We start from the raw sequence: 15,890 nt of genomic DNA on the forward strand, positions 1-15,890 counted from the left end.
GCAAGGTCTGAGTGTTTGAGACTCGCGGTTAAATTTAATTTAACTCAGATGCTGTAATAAGATACTTGGTACAAGCTCTGTACTAGAGATGAAGTAATCTCACGATACAATTTGAACTGTAAATCTTGAATAAAGATTTGTTTTCCTGCATGAGCAATTGATCATGTACGTTTCAAGATAAGTAGAAATTGAAATTTTGAGATGTAGATCTATATGTATACATATATTGATATATTTTGAACTATTAATGTTGATAAGGAACAAATAATCCAAGTCATTTCTATGAAGCTAAAAAGGGGTAAATTAATTATTAATTTAAAGGAGCCATGTTAATGTGATCGTTTATGAGAGTTAGTTTATCTGACAAAAAGGAGTATTCTGACTTACGTCATGGGCTGAAATAGCGCCATCTACGCTTTCCTAATTCCGACATAGCAGTAGCAACGAATTGGATGTTCGCACCGAAATCTTGTCCTAAATTACACCTGTTATTGATACGAAGCCAACCCGTTTGCAACAATAAGGAGGCAAGAAGGTTCGTTAATTCGATATATTAATGTATAACGAGTATAAATAGTATAAATAATGAGAAATGATGATATGAATGTAATCTAATATGCTTAAGTGATAATGAATGGTGTGTGTAGTATTAGTGTATGCACGGACACGTATGATACCGTATACGGCTGTAGTGGACGTTATATATATGCAAATTAGATGCACGTAAAACAGGTATACGATATATACGATATAGAGTGTAAGCTAGGGTGCTACGTAAGGCAATGTTAATTGTATGCACGTAAATAGGTATACGATATTAACGATACGAATGACGTGTCCGCTATAAGAAGGACGCAGTCATTGATATGCGTTATGCTAATAAGTCTTTGTGATTCAAACTATCTACCACGAATATTGGTCACGTGACTTGAGTGAAGGTATTGTTTATAGATAATTGCATATACACAAATGATAAGAGACAAAGAGAAGAAATTCATTTGTTATTAATCACTGCATTTAATAGGCGAACTGATGATATTATTTATACACATGTATTCGAAAATGCCTGTATGAACAATTACTTATAATCTGTTCTTTTTCTTTATCATGTTTTGTTCATACAGTTTTCACGGAGCAAGTGTGATGGAATTAGTTGACATAGAATAAATTAGCAAGTCAACCCTACTACGACTTTTCATTGACTGTTTCTTCAGACATGTTATCTGTACTTTCAATAACAAAATCATATACAATTGAGACGTTTGTATCAGACAAGGAACTTTACAATGAATGGGGAATATTTGAAACTAGCATAAGTGATCATTATTTGGTGTATACGGTTCGCGATTTTAGTGCAAAGATCCATAACAAATCTGAATACGCAGAATTTCGCTCGTTTAAAAATCTTGACGAGGAGAAATTTTACAGTGAATTGAGAAGTACTCCTTGGCAGGTCATAAAAGATATAGATAATGTTGATGTTGCGTGGGATATGTGGTTGACTCTATTCAATAATATAATCAACAAGCACATACCAGTATGTAAAAAGCGGATAAGAAAAAAGGCATGTCCATGGATATCTGACGAGATTGTTAAGCTTATGACGGAACGTGATAAAGTTCTCAAAGCTGCTAAAGCTAACAAAAGTGATGATCTTTGGGACACCTACAAATATCTAAAGAATACAGTTATTCATCTCATGAGGAAAAGAAAAAGAGAATATAATGCAGACCAGATCTCGCAAAATCATAACAATAGTAAGCAAATGTGGAGATGTTTGAGAAACCTTGTGCCTAAGTCATTACCTATATCTCCCAATAGCATAAATGTTGATGGTGCTAATGTGTCAGACAATGCAAATATTGCTGAAGCTTTTAATGACTTTTTCATTTCTAATGCTACTAAGATTACAAAGGACCTGCGAAGGAATAAGTCTCAACTGAGAGTAGACGAGGACAATAATATTGGTCCAACTCATTCGCAATTTAATTTGAATTTGATTACTGAGGATTTTGTATTGAAACAGATTGATAATCTGAGTATAGATAAAGCAACTGGTGAAGATCACATCAGCTGTAAACTTTTAAAGATGACGAAGAATGTTATCTCAGAGTCTCTTTGTGATATCATTAACAAATCCCTGTCTACAGGAGTTGTTCCACGTGAATGGAAAAAGGCTCGGGTAGTACCAATATTCAAATCTGGAGATATTTCTTCTTTGAATAATTACCGCCCCATTTCAATATTACCTATCGTGAGTAAAATTATAGAAAGGGCCGTCCACCAACAACTCAGTGAATTCTTGGACGTGAATCAATTATTACACCCTAATCAGTCTGATTTTAGACCTAAACATTCAACAGCTACTGCACTTGCAAAACTTGTAAATCAATGGTCGTTGAATATTGATAACAAAGAGATTTCTGGAGTTGCCTTCATAGATCTTCGTAAGGCTTTTGATACTGTTGACCATGAGCTACTTCTACATAAACTAGCTTGTATAGGGTGTAGTAATAGGACTATTTATTGGTTCAAATCATATTTAGGGGATCGACAACAAGTGACCCAATTTAAAGGAGCCAAGTCGCATCCATCAAACATCAAATTAGGTGTGCCACAAGGTTCAATTCTTGGTCCCCTTTTATTTTCAATATATGTTAATAGTCTACTTGAATGTACTCCTGAAGGTATCATAGATATGTATGCTGACAATACGACACTTACCGTCAGTGCAAATGATGCAACTGTTGTGGAAGAAAAATTAACTGTTGCGTTAAACAGAGTCATGGCATGGATTAAGGAAAATCGTCTTGTTCTTAACACTGAAAAAACTTGTGTCATGTTAATAGGCTCTCCTGCTAATCTCAAGAAAATTGAATCTTTCACCATTTCATTAAACGGCAATTTGATCAAAAGAGTTCAATTCACCAAATGCTTAGGACTTTTGATAGATGAAGAATTGAAATGGTCTAAACAAATCGAAAACGTAAGTAAACTTACCCAGAAAAACATTAGCATGATAAAGAGAGCAAAGAGTTTTTTGCCTAAAAAATCCTTAAAGTTACTTTACAACAGTCTAGTGTTGCCACGATTAGATTACTGCTCTGTTGTATGGTCGAACCGATTTCATTCTCATACAACTAAGCTGCAAAAAATTCAAAAGAGGGCCGCAAGAATAATATTGAACAAGACATATGACACACCGTCGGCTGATTTGTTCACAAGTCTTAAATGGATGACACTAGACAAGCGGTTTGAGTTAAGTCGTGTTATGATGATATATAAATGCGTTCATAACTTAGCACCTTCTTACCTTCAGGTAGGCTTAATCAATCCTAATGATGTACATGAGCATCATACAAGGCAAATAGACAGTGGATGTTTACGTGTGCCTAGATTTCACACTGATTGTTATAAGTGTAGCCCAATTGTTTCTTCCATATTTGAATGGAATAAGCTAGATAATTCATTGAGAACGGCTTCCTCTGTCAATTCATTTAAGAGATTGTTTAAACAAAGTTGTAATTTGTGAATGGCTCAGCCGTATATACACTACGTGCATGTTCTGTAATATTTACATGACTTATTCACATAATTGCGACTTAATTAATATTTTCCTATTGACATTACTGTTTACTAGGTTTATGATATATGTTTATTTTGCAAACGAGTATTATTTTTGTAACTGTTCTGTATAAATGTTATAAATGATGTAAATATGTTCATTCAGGGCCCCATGGAAGACCACTACTTGCTGGTGAATGGGCTACCCTGTCAAAAGATCAGAAATAAATAAATAAATAAATAAATAAATACAATGATGACAATATTTGGGGTTATTGCTTTAAAGTAAATGCACAGATCCTTTAAAATGTCAATACATAGAATGAAATAAAGTGATTTAATTTTACCTATTGATGTAAAGATGTCAGGCTGTTGTGATACTGAATTGATTATAACATGTAGTTTTTAAAGCTTCTACCAACCTTAAATTTGTTATGCAAGCTTTCATCCACTCCTGTGGACTTTCTCAAGTTAAGTGATCAGTCTGAGTCACCTACCTTTGGTCCAGTGATCACAGGACACCAGGCAGTACAGCGAAGCAAACGTGTGACTCAGACTGATCACTTAGCTTGAGAAAGTCCATAGGAGTGGATGAAAGCTTGCATAACATATTTAATGTTGGTAGAAGCTTATAAACTACATGTTATCATTATCTTCAACTGATGAAAGTTTTCTGAATTGATTTTGTTTATTGAAAATTCTATTGTGGTGCTCATCTGACTTAGTGATATGAAGTTGGCACGTTTGAAAAATACTCTGTATCATTATTATTACAGTGAAACCTGTCTATAAAGACCACTCAAGAGAGACAGGAAATATGGTCTTTATAAACAGTTTTCTTTATTGCATGTTTCAGTGAAAAACCGTTTCAAGGTAAATAGAAATATGCAGTCTTTCTATACAGGTGGTCACTAAAGCAGGTTTGACTATACTATCATTAATGTAATCTTTTTTTACAAGGCTAAAAGCAGTGGAAACTCAGCAACCTCCAGGGTTACATCGTTCCGATAGTCTGCCTCCCTCTATCAAGTCGACTAGGCAGTCAATCGGCACGGCAACCACAGATGAGAGCAGATACCAAGAGAGGAGAGAGCTGGAGAATCTTATAGATCAACTGGAGAGGGAGAACGAGTATGTAGACAAGTCTTATTTTCATGGGAATTAAGAGCAGTTGTTTTTATGGTGTTTACCATCGTTGTTGGATGATTTTCGCCAAAAATACATATGATGTTAAATTGAATTACATTTTCTGTGATACAGTAAAGAAATTTTCATGACATGGAGATGATTTTTTCACTGTTTGCTGCAAGATTTGTCAATATTCTTACATGTAATCAAGTTAAAGAGCAAAAAAGTGTGTTTGCATATGATTTTTTAGTTTATCTAAATTGTTTTTTTTCTTATGTTTAATCGCAAATATTGACTCACAAATAATGGCTGCACACTCTCAGGGATGCAGGAATGCTCTATTTTTCACTTGCATACACTTTACAATATTTGATCTTTATTTGTTGAGAGAAACTATTGGATATTTTGGCTAATTGCCTATCTTTAGATGGTCACAGCTTGTGTAATTATGAATACTAAAATTGCAAATAAGTAATTATTAGATAAAAAAAGTTTTAAAACATTTCTTTCAAAAATACTTTCCAATGTCAAGTATGTTGAGCATATCTCACTTTTCTTATGTTACTCTATCCACCTTTCCTTCTTACTCTTTCTTACAGCGCATAGAGACATATTGTGATGTGCGCTATATATAAGTACGGTATATTATTATTATCAACTAATGCTGCCACAATCTTGAGGTGTATCAAAGAAAATGCTAAAACTGCTAAATGGCTAAATTTATCTTCTCTCCCTTTTCCCTCTATTATCACTTTTCAAAGTGAGTTGATGGATGACCTAGAGCGATGTGGCCTACATGTTCAGGACTCCAGCTTATCATCTGAGACAGACTCTGAACCGAGGCAGCGTGAACCATCCCAGCATGACAGGACTAAGCTGGTGGAGCAGCGAAATGAAGTCTTTGCTCGCTATGAAGTCCTGGAGGAACATAACAAGAGGTTGGAAGAACAGCTAAGAAACTTCAGAGCCATGATTAGGGTAAGCGGGGATCTACACTAACCTTTTCAGATTGTGTTCAAATTGAACTTTTACGGTCTGTTTTTATGAGCTGTACGTAAAAAAAATAAAAATCAGAATTTGGGGGGTTTGGATTTGGGGCACCCATGTGTTAAGAGCCCCTAATGGTGTCGAGCCCTGAGGTAAGATATGTGGTTGTAATGATGTCATCGTTTAGCTGTTAATATCTTATTTAATGTATACTGCATAGCCGGTTGAACAACATATGCTCCTGCGGCAATTCGCTACAATAATCAAGTTCCTATGTCAACTTTGACCCTAGGCCCTAGATTCTACTTAACCCTGACCCTAATGCTAACTCACCGTGAGGACATAGGCAATTACTAAACACAAAGGCTTTTGTCATCCTACCGGGTCCCCATTTCTCTCTTGGGTATTGAGTGTCAAGTGTCGATTAATGCCTTGCCAAAGGACATTTTGGGGATCTAACTACGACCTTTGAATTTCAAGTCAAGTGCTTAAACCACTCCACTACGACACTGATATTTGAATATGATTTGTAGTCGTGAAACAAAAGTTGTATAAAGGGCCCTTCGATTTTTTGTCCAATCTGAGGAAGTTTGGAATGGATTGGTAAGTGAGTGGATTAAAGTATATATATATATATATATATATACATACACATAACAACAGAGGGCCATTGATTCACACTTGTTTCCTAAGATTACTAGAAAATTTAACCAAAGTCCCACAGGCTGTTTCCAACGTTTGAAATCATCTTTTTTCCTTGGCATTAACAGAAGGAGACGAGCCAAGGAAGGACTGATCCCTCATTTGGATCTGCTAATCCATCTCTCAAGCACAGCCCTTCATTCCCACCAGGCAACACAACATTCCACCAAGGAGGGTCTATGAACCAGGTGTCTAACCGTAGTTCAGGATACCAGGCCAGTAGTGGCTACGACAGGACAGGTGAACGACTGCCCCCCTACGGACAATCACACCCTGCCCTGGACACCATAGCTGACCACTCCTCTGGGTCGTCCGGTGCCTCGGCTGCGAGACCACGTTTTATCATGATGGGGAAGGACTACCCGGATGGGCGTGGTGACCCAGGGCGTGGTCATCCACCCCTCTATACCAATCCGGTGTCTTCATTGGGGATAGGCGGTATGGGTCAACCGGTGCATGTAAATGATTTCGGTCAGGGCAATCGGAGTGGAGGACTCGGTCAGCATCGATCAATGGCTGGTCCTTTATCGAACGTTCAGACTGGTAGCATTCAAAATCTGCCACCGGCTCCATCTTACCACCACAATATGGATCCTTCTGTCTTAGCTTCACCAGTGTATGCTCATGGTCCACAAACTTCTGCATCAACTGCGTATCAGGATATTGGAGATGGCGCACAAAATTATTATGGTCCCCAGACTAACGCATTACCTGTGCATCACGTTAGTGTAGTTGGTGCGCATCGTTTGTTACATCCATCTATGAGTACTATCAACCAGCACAATGAGAGTAGCCAGTCACTCCTGCTAGGAAATCAGACCGGTCAGTTGCATTCTGCGGACATTCCATTCAACAGCCAACCTCCCTCTCACCTTGACCAGTCCCATCATGTAGGGTTCCAAATTGACCAATCACATCCATCTGGGCTTCAAACAGACCAATCACATGCATCTAGATTTCAAACTGACCAATCTCATGCATCTGGGCTTCAAACAGACCAATCACATGCATCTAGATTTCAAATGGACAAGTCACGTGCCTTGGAGAGTGTGCTGGATCTTGACCGTTTCCTGCCTCACATCAACGATCAATCCACAGTTAACTTCCCTACTACAGGTGTATCCATGGCTTACCCATCAGAGGAGGCTGAACTGGATGAGCTGATTCAGAGAATGACCGATGCCTTCCCGCTTCATGAGAGCCCCTCTCCTCCTCCTCTTCCAGGTAGGTATCCAGGGGGGTGTTTTACAAAAATCCTAAGTTGAACTTATCTCTAAGTTGGACTTAAAAATCATGGAAAGCCATTAGCATCTATGAAAATATTTTGTAAAATTTATTTTAAAGGGCATAAAATGTGATTCAAATCATTCATATTTTCTATTATCAAGGAGATTTCATGTTCTTGTTTTTTTTTTGCTTTTGAATATATTTATTTTAAGGCTACAAATGGCTCTCCATAATATTTAAGTCCAACTTAGAGTTAAGTTTGATATTGCATCTATACTTTGCTCTTTACACGAAATGTTTTTTTAGACTTTGGTCTCTGTAATCAGTAGGCCTGGGACAAAAAACAATTTTACTATTCAAATATTTGTGCAAACAGGTATTGGAATAGTTGAAATAGTTTGAATTCCAATTTTCATAGTCAATTGTGACATTAGCACAGGAACATGCCAACCCGATGTCCAGTGCAGTGGCTGTTGGTACGACCATGATTGTTATGCAATTACCCGCAGTAGATGTATACATGTACCAGTATGTTGTTTGCTACACCCATGAATATACCTAACAAATTTATATTTCTGATGCAGAAATCATCAAAAATTCTTTTAGAACGACAGTGATGTGCATTTTCATGATTATGGAAAATGTCAAAGGAAGGCCAGAAAAAATGAAAGTCAAGTTTCTAGCTTAAGGTAGAGTCGTCTAGCGATCTTAACTTGCTCATACTTGGTCCACAATTACAAGACTACTGGATAATGGGCATATTCATGGATACAATCCATGATTAATGTATCCTTTTCAAAAAGAGTATGTATTCTTTTTGAGGTGGGAATAAAAAATATTTATGGTACATTTCCAATAATACATGAAATTATTATACACATTTGAGTGGATATTTTGGGTCTTATGGGGGAGATGTGCTATCTCTAATCTGTTGTGTAGTAGGGTTAAAACTATTTTTCATTGTTTTGTCTTCAACTCAGATGAAGCCGATGTGCCTGTAGTAACAATGGAAGAACTCCTTCAAGCAAGACCAAGGAGATCAAGTATGTACTCTACACAATATGCCTTATCACTTTTCAATTCAACGAGTTGGCTATGTGGGAAAATATGCACTTCTTAAAGCCTGTCTGCACTAGTTTGGCCAGGAGGGATTAGACCTCCCTGCATGGTCACTGACAGGTGGTTATCTCATTAATTAACATTAAAAAAAGGGGATCATGGGGGACCAACAGGTACCGCATAGGTATTGTTTGCTATACAGAGGACGCAAGTAGCTACAAGTAGTGCAGACAGGCTTTAACTTCCCCAAAGTATCATTAAATCCCTGTTTAGAAGTCGACTGTTGTCTCAAAGATTATTACATTTTTTTGTTTACAAATGACATGGATATTCCTAATCCTTAGCCACAATTAATTGAAAATAGGTGAAAAGTATTATTTCAGGAAAACTAGCCCATGGCCAGCTTGAGATATGCAATAGTAAGTACAGGAAAGCTATTTGTCTTTAATAATTGATCTGAACTTTGATCTAAACTTGTACCCTTGTTCAGGAGAATAAGTAATTTTGAAATATTCCTGTCTAGAAGAGAGAAAAAAAAGAAGGAAAACCCAAAACTGTAGTCATGAAAGAGTTGACTAAAAATGAATGATGTAGACCTGAAAAAAAAAGACTTCATTATCAGTATAAAAGTCATTGCACATGAAAATGATGATCATAAATCAATATGACATATTTCATTGAATATTAACGTGTGTTATATTATTTTTGTCAGGAGGAAGCAGACGAGGGAGTGGAGACATTTTTTCAGCTGCTAATCGTATTGGAGAAGCAATGTCAACTCTGGTTACTAGAGTTAGTGTTGGAGGTAAGATGGATTAATATTACAGATGTCCAATGGTGAAAGGTAGACTTATAAATGAAAGAATAAGGATACATGTATAATGGATTCTTCATTGTGAGTAGAATATCATGCCATCGAATGATTGACTCTGTGCGTTTGTCGGGGTAATGGATCTGGGCCCTGTTTCATAAAACTTGTTATCAATATCAAACGCTTAATTTCTATGACAAATTTGCTCTCAGCCAATCAAATGCAGCCATGATGTCAGTAGCTTATAACAGTTATTGTAACTTGTTATTGATAACAAGTTTTATGAAACAGGCCCAGATGAAAATAAGTTTTAAATGTATTTTTAATTTCAAACCAAATTCATTCTTTAAATGAGTTTTAAGTCTGTAAGAGAGCCATTAGAAAAGCAATATAGAAATTATAGTACCGGTATCTGTTTTCTATTTTCATTACACTGTTTTGCAATTCACCAGGGGCAGTAATCTAACATTTTATTTCAGTGAGATAAAATACACTCAAAATCTTCATATATATCTGTATTGTAAAAGTCATTTCAGAAAGATTTTCCCTCAATAAAGACATGATTCATAATTAAATCTTTGTAGGTAGTGTAGACATGTAGTAATATCTTCTAATATTTGCATGAATTTCAATTGTAACTTGTACCGTAACTTTGGGTAAAATGGGTAAAATTACAAAAGCAGTCGTGAAATTTTAAGTTTTAGCATAAATCCTTCTGAAATTCACACTGATACAGCATTACTTATGGAGTTTCATTGAGGATGGTTGGGTGCTTTTTAACATGTCAAATCAAAATCTTGTTGCATATTTGGGGGAAACACCCCATATTATTGCAACTGTTACCACAACTGTATGTTTCCTAAGTTTGTACTTTTTGTCTCTCTCTCTCTCACATTCCAGGAGCACAAGGTCATCATGCCCACTAGTGGATGCTAATAAAGATCCCAGTCTCCTCGTCACATTCCAACCTACAGACTCAGAAGACCACATTGATTTAAAGGGATCCGGTAACTTTGTCTTAGATCCTTTAAAAAAATCCTTGATTAATCTCATGCTGCATAGATAATTATAAACCTTTAGGTCAGTCAGGAACCCCATGACTTTTGCAAGCTGATCTAAATCAAATTTTGCGTTTAAAGGGAGTGGGTCATCAGAATCCATGTGCAGAAAGCCATAATTCGCTGATCCTAGACTTAATGGAAATACCGTTAGTGGATGTACAAGTCTGCCCACAGCAAACCCGTAGGCCTATCAAGAAATACCCCCTATAGTCTCTCGGAAAGTCTTCGGAAGAGGGTTTTTAAGATGAATGACTAAACCATATGGGGTGGGTGGGGGGGGGGGGGTTGGATAGAATATGCAAAAGCATTACATAAGGACTTTTGGTCATAATCCTGGTGATTGACAACACCTGTTATTGGGTAAACATCCGAACAGTGTCTAATTCCCCATGAGAGCCCACTCCTATGTGTCTTTCAGCGTGTCCACACACAAAACAATTTATCCCGAAACTCTATAACGAAACGTCGTATAAAGAATCATCATATAAATTTCAGAGTGTCCACACACAAGAAACGTCGTATAAATAATCATCGTATAAATTCCAGGATGTCCACACACAGAAGAAAGTAATCCTGAAACTCTACAGCGAAATGTCGTATAGTCGTATATGCCTAATCACGGAAAATGTTGTGTGTGGACAGGGGGTTTGATTGTGCATCTGTTTTAGCGTTTTTCAAGCTTCATTAATCATCTTAAAAACCTGAACTTAAGTGAAGGAAATGTAAAATGGAATCAATGTTAATCACCTTGAATGTTTGGAAGGTATATCATTATGTTTTTTCTTTGTGAATGCAAAATATTACAGTAATTGTGAATGAATAATAGTAATGACAATTCATTCCATGGGATATATTTGGTGCTGAACAATGACTCGGTGATTTAGAACTAAACATAAGATTGATAATTTCTGCAATAGTTTGGTCAGGAGGAATTAGACCTCCCTGTATGGTCACTGCCAGGTGGTTATCTCATCAAATCAGCTCTCAATTAACATAAGAAAAAGGGGACCATATATGGGAATCACGGGGTACTGCTTAGGCATTGTTGGCTATATAGAGGGCTCAAGTAGCTACAAGTAGTGCAGCCTCTCTACAACACCATTTTTATTTTTACAAAATGATTGTAGAAAATTCTGTCAAAAATATGTGGCAACAATTGTTTTGAATTTCTTTAAAATTACCATCCAATTAGGATGATAGCTATATTTTAGTTTTTGTAATTTGTATTGTGATTCTAAGGTGGTATTCTATGTTCCCTGTTGCACATTAATACATTGATACTGCAATGTTTTGCAGGACTGCTTATCCCGATACCGAAATATGCTGGTCATTGAATATGTAATTTGAAGAGAAATAATTGAACCATTGCTTTGTGTACATTTATACTTCTTCAAACAATATCAGGGTCGTGATTGTCATTATGAATTTAAAGAAATTGTATTGTAGAAATAAGTAAAATTCAGGTGTTTTAAAACTTTTTGCCAAGTACTGTCGTAAACCTTGAAGATTTTTTTCTTTTACTGACAACTTTTGTTTGCCTTTTCAACAATCAGTTTACTTTTCAAGATGACTTTAATTATGTTTCTTGAAAAATAAATGAAAGGAGAGCTCTTATATCTGTGTAGCCATGTAGTCATTCTGTTATATTTTGTGATGTTTATATGGTAAGCATACTATAACTTTATAAGATAAATGTGATATCTAGTCAATATATTTACATGATCAATGGTTGGCCATCATGGCCCATATTGTACCAATTCACTTAAACCAGACCCTGTGTCTACAACCACATGTAAAAGAAGCAACATTTAGATCTTGGTCTAATTTCCTTTGTTATACCTGATTTTGAACAAAGCATAAGCTTATCATCAGGTTGAAATTTGAGTAGAATATGGGCCAAAGTTTTTTTTTTATTTTTTAAATCTACATTTGCCACACTCCACCCAGGTCGGGTAAATGGGATTGTTGACCATTCAAAATCAATTTCGGAGGCTAATTCCTCATTTCACAGAATAACTTAAACCAATAATTATTACAACTGTAAATGAAGTTTACAATGAATTGGGTTTGACGATTTTATCATTAAATTCACTCGTACGCATGCTGTTCACAAATGCCATTCTAAATCGATTCATTCACACCAATTAAAACAAATGACAACTTGATCCATATCAATTGGCTGCAAATTACATAATTTATTACACTTCAATTTGAATTGTAACCAATGCAATTTTACACAATCGCTTATCAAATCACAACATTGTGAATTAAAATGTTTAAATTACACCAATCATGGAAAGTAAAGAAAAAAATATAAAAGTACACAATTAGCAAGAAAAAAACTATCATGAAATTTCATTAGGGCATACCCTGTAAAAGAAAAAGAAAGAAAGGTATTCCTAATGCAAAAAGGCTACAAAACTCATATAAAGACATAACATGTAATCTGGATGTCATTCGATTGTAATAAACGAAATTTCATACATTACCATTTTTGCCACATCAACAGTAAACATTTTAATCACCATTTGTCATTTACTATCATTAATGCAGAGATGCCAACTTTTGGAAAACAGAAATAGGGAGGATTTGTAACCAACACCGAATAATGTGCGCGTAGCCCTGGGCCCTGGAAGCTCTGGGGTTCTAGATGCTCTCTGGTGCAATCTGAGCCTTATTTTGCAGCATTTTACATGTGTATTTAGTTAAATAATTCCCACTTTTTTTTTAAATAACATACAAATTGTACAAAATGCATGATGAATTCTGTTCAGACTTCCGAATACACGGGATACTGTATTCGGTCATTCTTCTGAGACCATTTTTTGGTGTTCTTTTGCTGATTTTCCGCCAATTGGATGCTGTGTCAATATCCACGCATTGGTTATGGCGATCCATATGCTGAAACAATCTTTTGCTACTCTTAATTTGTCTTTTAACATAGTGGAATTACTACATGCTAAAGTTAGCAGACGATATTTCTCATTCAATTCACAGATATATATACTGATAAGCGCCAAAAAAAAAAAAATCATGATTTAAAAAAAAAAAAAAAAAAAAAAAAAAAAAAAAAAAAAATCCATTTTTTTTTTTTTTTAAATAAATCGGGAGGATAAGGATGGTGATCGTAAGGTCGGGAGTTGGGGTGAATTATCGGGAGCCTCCCGATGAAATCGGGAGGGTTGGCATCTCTGTTAATGTCAAATTCATCTCCTGCAGTTTCACATGTGTTAGCATGAATGCTCAAATTGAAACACAAGGCACTTTCTAGTCACATTTGAAAATCAAATTGTGGAAGTTAAGATGTGATATACTAAAAAGCAGTATCCAAGTTCATGCACTGATTGCAGTTTCCAACACCTGAAATGCTCTGTGATTAGTGCATTATATGTATGACCAACAAAAACAACAGGTAAATAATGATCCTTGTATTTCATAGAAACAATTCACACTTTCTTTTTCATGCATTTTAACTTTATAGAAAGTGATTTTTCATTACTAGATTTCTGATCAATTTTGCAGATAAATTTGAACACCATCCCTCCGAATACAAACCTCCACCAAATCTGTCAAATCTTGATGCTAACATAACATGAAATTAAACGATATAATTAGAATTGATTTTCAATTTAATGAAGCAAGATCCAGAAACTTGTTTCTTATTTGAGTCTATCTGGTCTGTCTGGGGTGACTACAATTCAAGTGCTGATTTTTTATTTTTTTCACAACACCATGGTTTAACGGTGACCAGTGAGAGATGCAAAACAAGAATAAGATGCAACCTATAACTGCAATCGTATTAGAACGATATGCATGCATTGATGCTGATACGTTTTACATCGCAGGTGAAGGCGCATCTCCTGGGTAATCTAGAGCAATTTGGTAGAAGAGTGTAGCATGTAGGAGGCATTGACAGAGGGCGCCAAGGAAATTAATAATAATATTTGGCTTTTATATAGCACTTAATACAAATGTCTCTAAGAGCTTTACAAATATACTATTACCCCAGTCATTGGATTCAGTGCTTGCCCGCACACAATGTGTGCACAATCTTCACTCCCTGGGGAGCATTCCAGCCAGGCGTTACTTGACGCTCAAAAACTTTTTGATCAACAATGACGGTCGCATCCTACCGGGTACCCATTAAACACTGAAACACAACACAAACAAGATATCCAGCATACCGTTAAATGTTAGTGTAATGGTATAACCTTTGGGTCATCATCTATATGGTTGAGTGGTAAAATCAAGTAAGCAAAATGTATCACATATATATATATACACACACATTCGACCATGCTACTGGACATGCATAGATAATTATTATCACTATGTAAATGATGCACAATTAAATTTGCATATTCTTCGGGGTAATGAGCAGTCAAAATAATCATTGCATTTATAAAATTCAAAACATCAAAATCATGGCAATCTACCATTTAGGAATACAAAAGATCAATAACTTATTTCCCAGACAAATTCACATTTCAACATATCCAACATGATGAATTATACAAAAAAAAGGAAAATGTTCAGAATTTTAATACAGATAATACTATTTTCACTTCTTCCCACTTGATGCTTTTTAACAACAAATTATTCAAAACTTTTATTGGATGATTCAAACTTGCTTCCATATTACACATTTCTTAATGAAGAATACAATATGTGACATGCAATTTCATAATTTCATATGTTGAATGGAATGCATAAAATGTTTCCCGCTTCCCATTTTGATCATGATAGCTCCCATACTTTCTTAAAATCGATGTATTCATGAAGACAATCTACATTAGTGTTTTGTTACTTTATTTCTAACAACCATTCATTTCATCAATTCCATATACGATTTTCACAAGCAATACAAATCATTAACAAAAGGTGCTACAATGTTTTTGTTCATCATTTTTAGCTACAATTTAATTGAGATTATGGGATTACAGTCACACTTTGTTAAAATGTCAGGAAAAACTCTGGGCATCCCATTTGGCTCTTCATATTCAAATCATTTGTAAACTCATTCGTAACTTTACGCACAGCTTTATGAAACACCCCCCAGCACTATTATGATGTGATGCTAAAGTTGAATTGGCCATTTTCGTAATGCAATCAAATTTATTGCATCCGTCTTTGCGAAGTACCTAGTTACAAACTATTTTATTCATCCGTTACAAATAGTTGTACTTCAATACCGGTATTCAGAATGCATATTTGAAGAAATAAACACTCTGTTGATGTTATAAGCAGTTGTCCTATACATCAAACATATTTTCTCAGTTTGAAAACGATTATGGTCTTAATCATAGTGAAGTTAAAGTGTAGTTACTCAAATATTTATGTTGCAATGGAAT

The 15,890-nt window shown here is 35.5% G+C and overlaps 1 protein-coding gene and 1 long non-coding RNA gene across 2 annotated transcripts; both read left to right on the forward strand.

Moving 5' to 3' along the window:
• Positions 1–159: 159 nt before the first annotated feature.
• On the forward strand, positions 160–1,213 carry LOC115923040. Its single transcript, XR_004063734.1, has 2 exons — positions 160–535; positions 1,125–1,213. It is a non-coding gene; the product is annotated as an uncharacterized LOC115923040 (long non-coding RNA).
• A 4,224-nt stretch (positions 1,214–5,437) lies between these two features.
• Positions 5,438–10,544, forward strand: LOC100891616. Its single transcript, XM_030983127.1, has 5 exons — positions 5,438–5,670; positions 6,450–7,605; positions 8,589–8,651; positions 9,380–9,472; positions 10,379–10,544. The coding sequence occupies exons 1-5, from the start codon at positions 5,461–5,463 to the stop codon at positions 10,402–10,404; spliced, it is 1,548 nt and encodes a 515-aa protein (XP_030838987.1). The 5' UTR covers positions 5,438–5,460; the 3' UTR covers positions 10,405–10,544.
• The last annotated feature ends 5,346 nt before the right edge of the window (positions 10,545–15,890 follow it).

The sequence above is a fragment of the Strongylocentrotus purpuratus genome, unplaced genomic scaffold, assembly GCF_000002235.5.
Source record: "Strongylocentrotus purpuratus isolate Spur 01 unplaced genomic scaffold, Spur_5.0 spur5_contig_828, whole genome shotgun sequence".
NCBI classification, from domain to species: domain Eukaryota; kingdom Metazoa; phylum Echinodermata; class Echinoidea; order Camarodonta; family Strongylocentrotidae; genus Strongylocentrotus; species Strongylocentrotus purpuratus.

Coding starts and splice junctions, on each gene's coding strand:
- LOC100891616 (XM_030983127.1), top strand. CDS start 5,461: ATGGATGACCTAGAGCGATGTGGCCTACATGTTCAGGACTCCAGCTTA. Junction 8,652..9,379: donor AGCAAGACCAAGGAGATCAA/GTATGTACTCTA, acceptor TATTTTTGTCAG/GAGGAAGCAGACGAGGGAGT. Junction 9,473..10,378: donor TACTAGAGTTAGTGTTGGAG/GTAAGATGGATT, acceptor CTCACATTCCAG/GAGCACAAGGTCATCATGCC.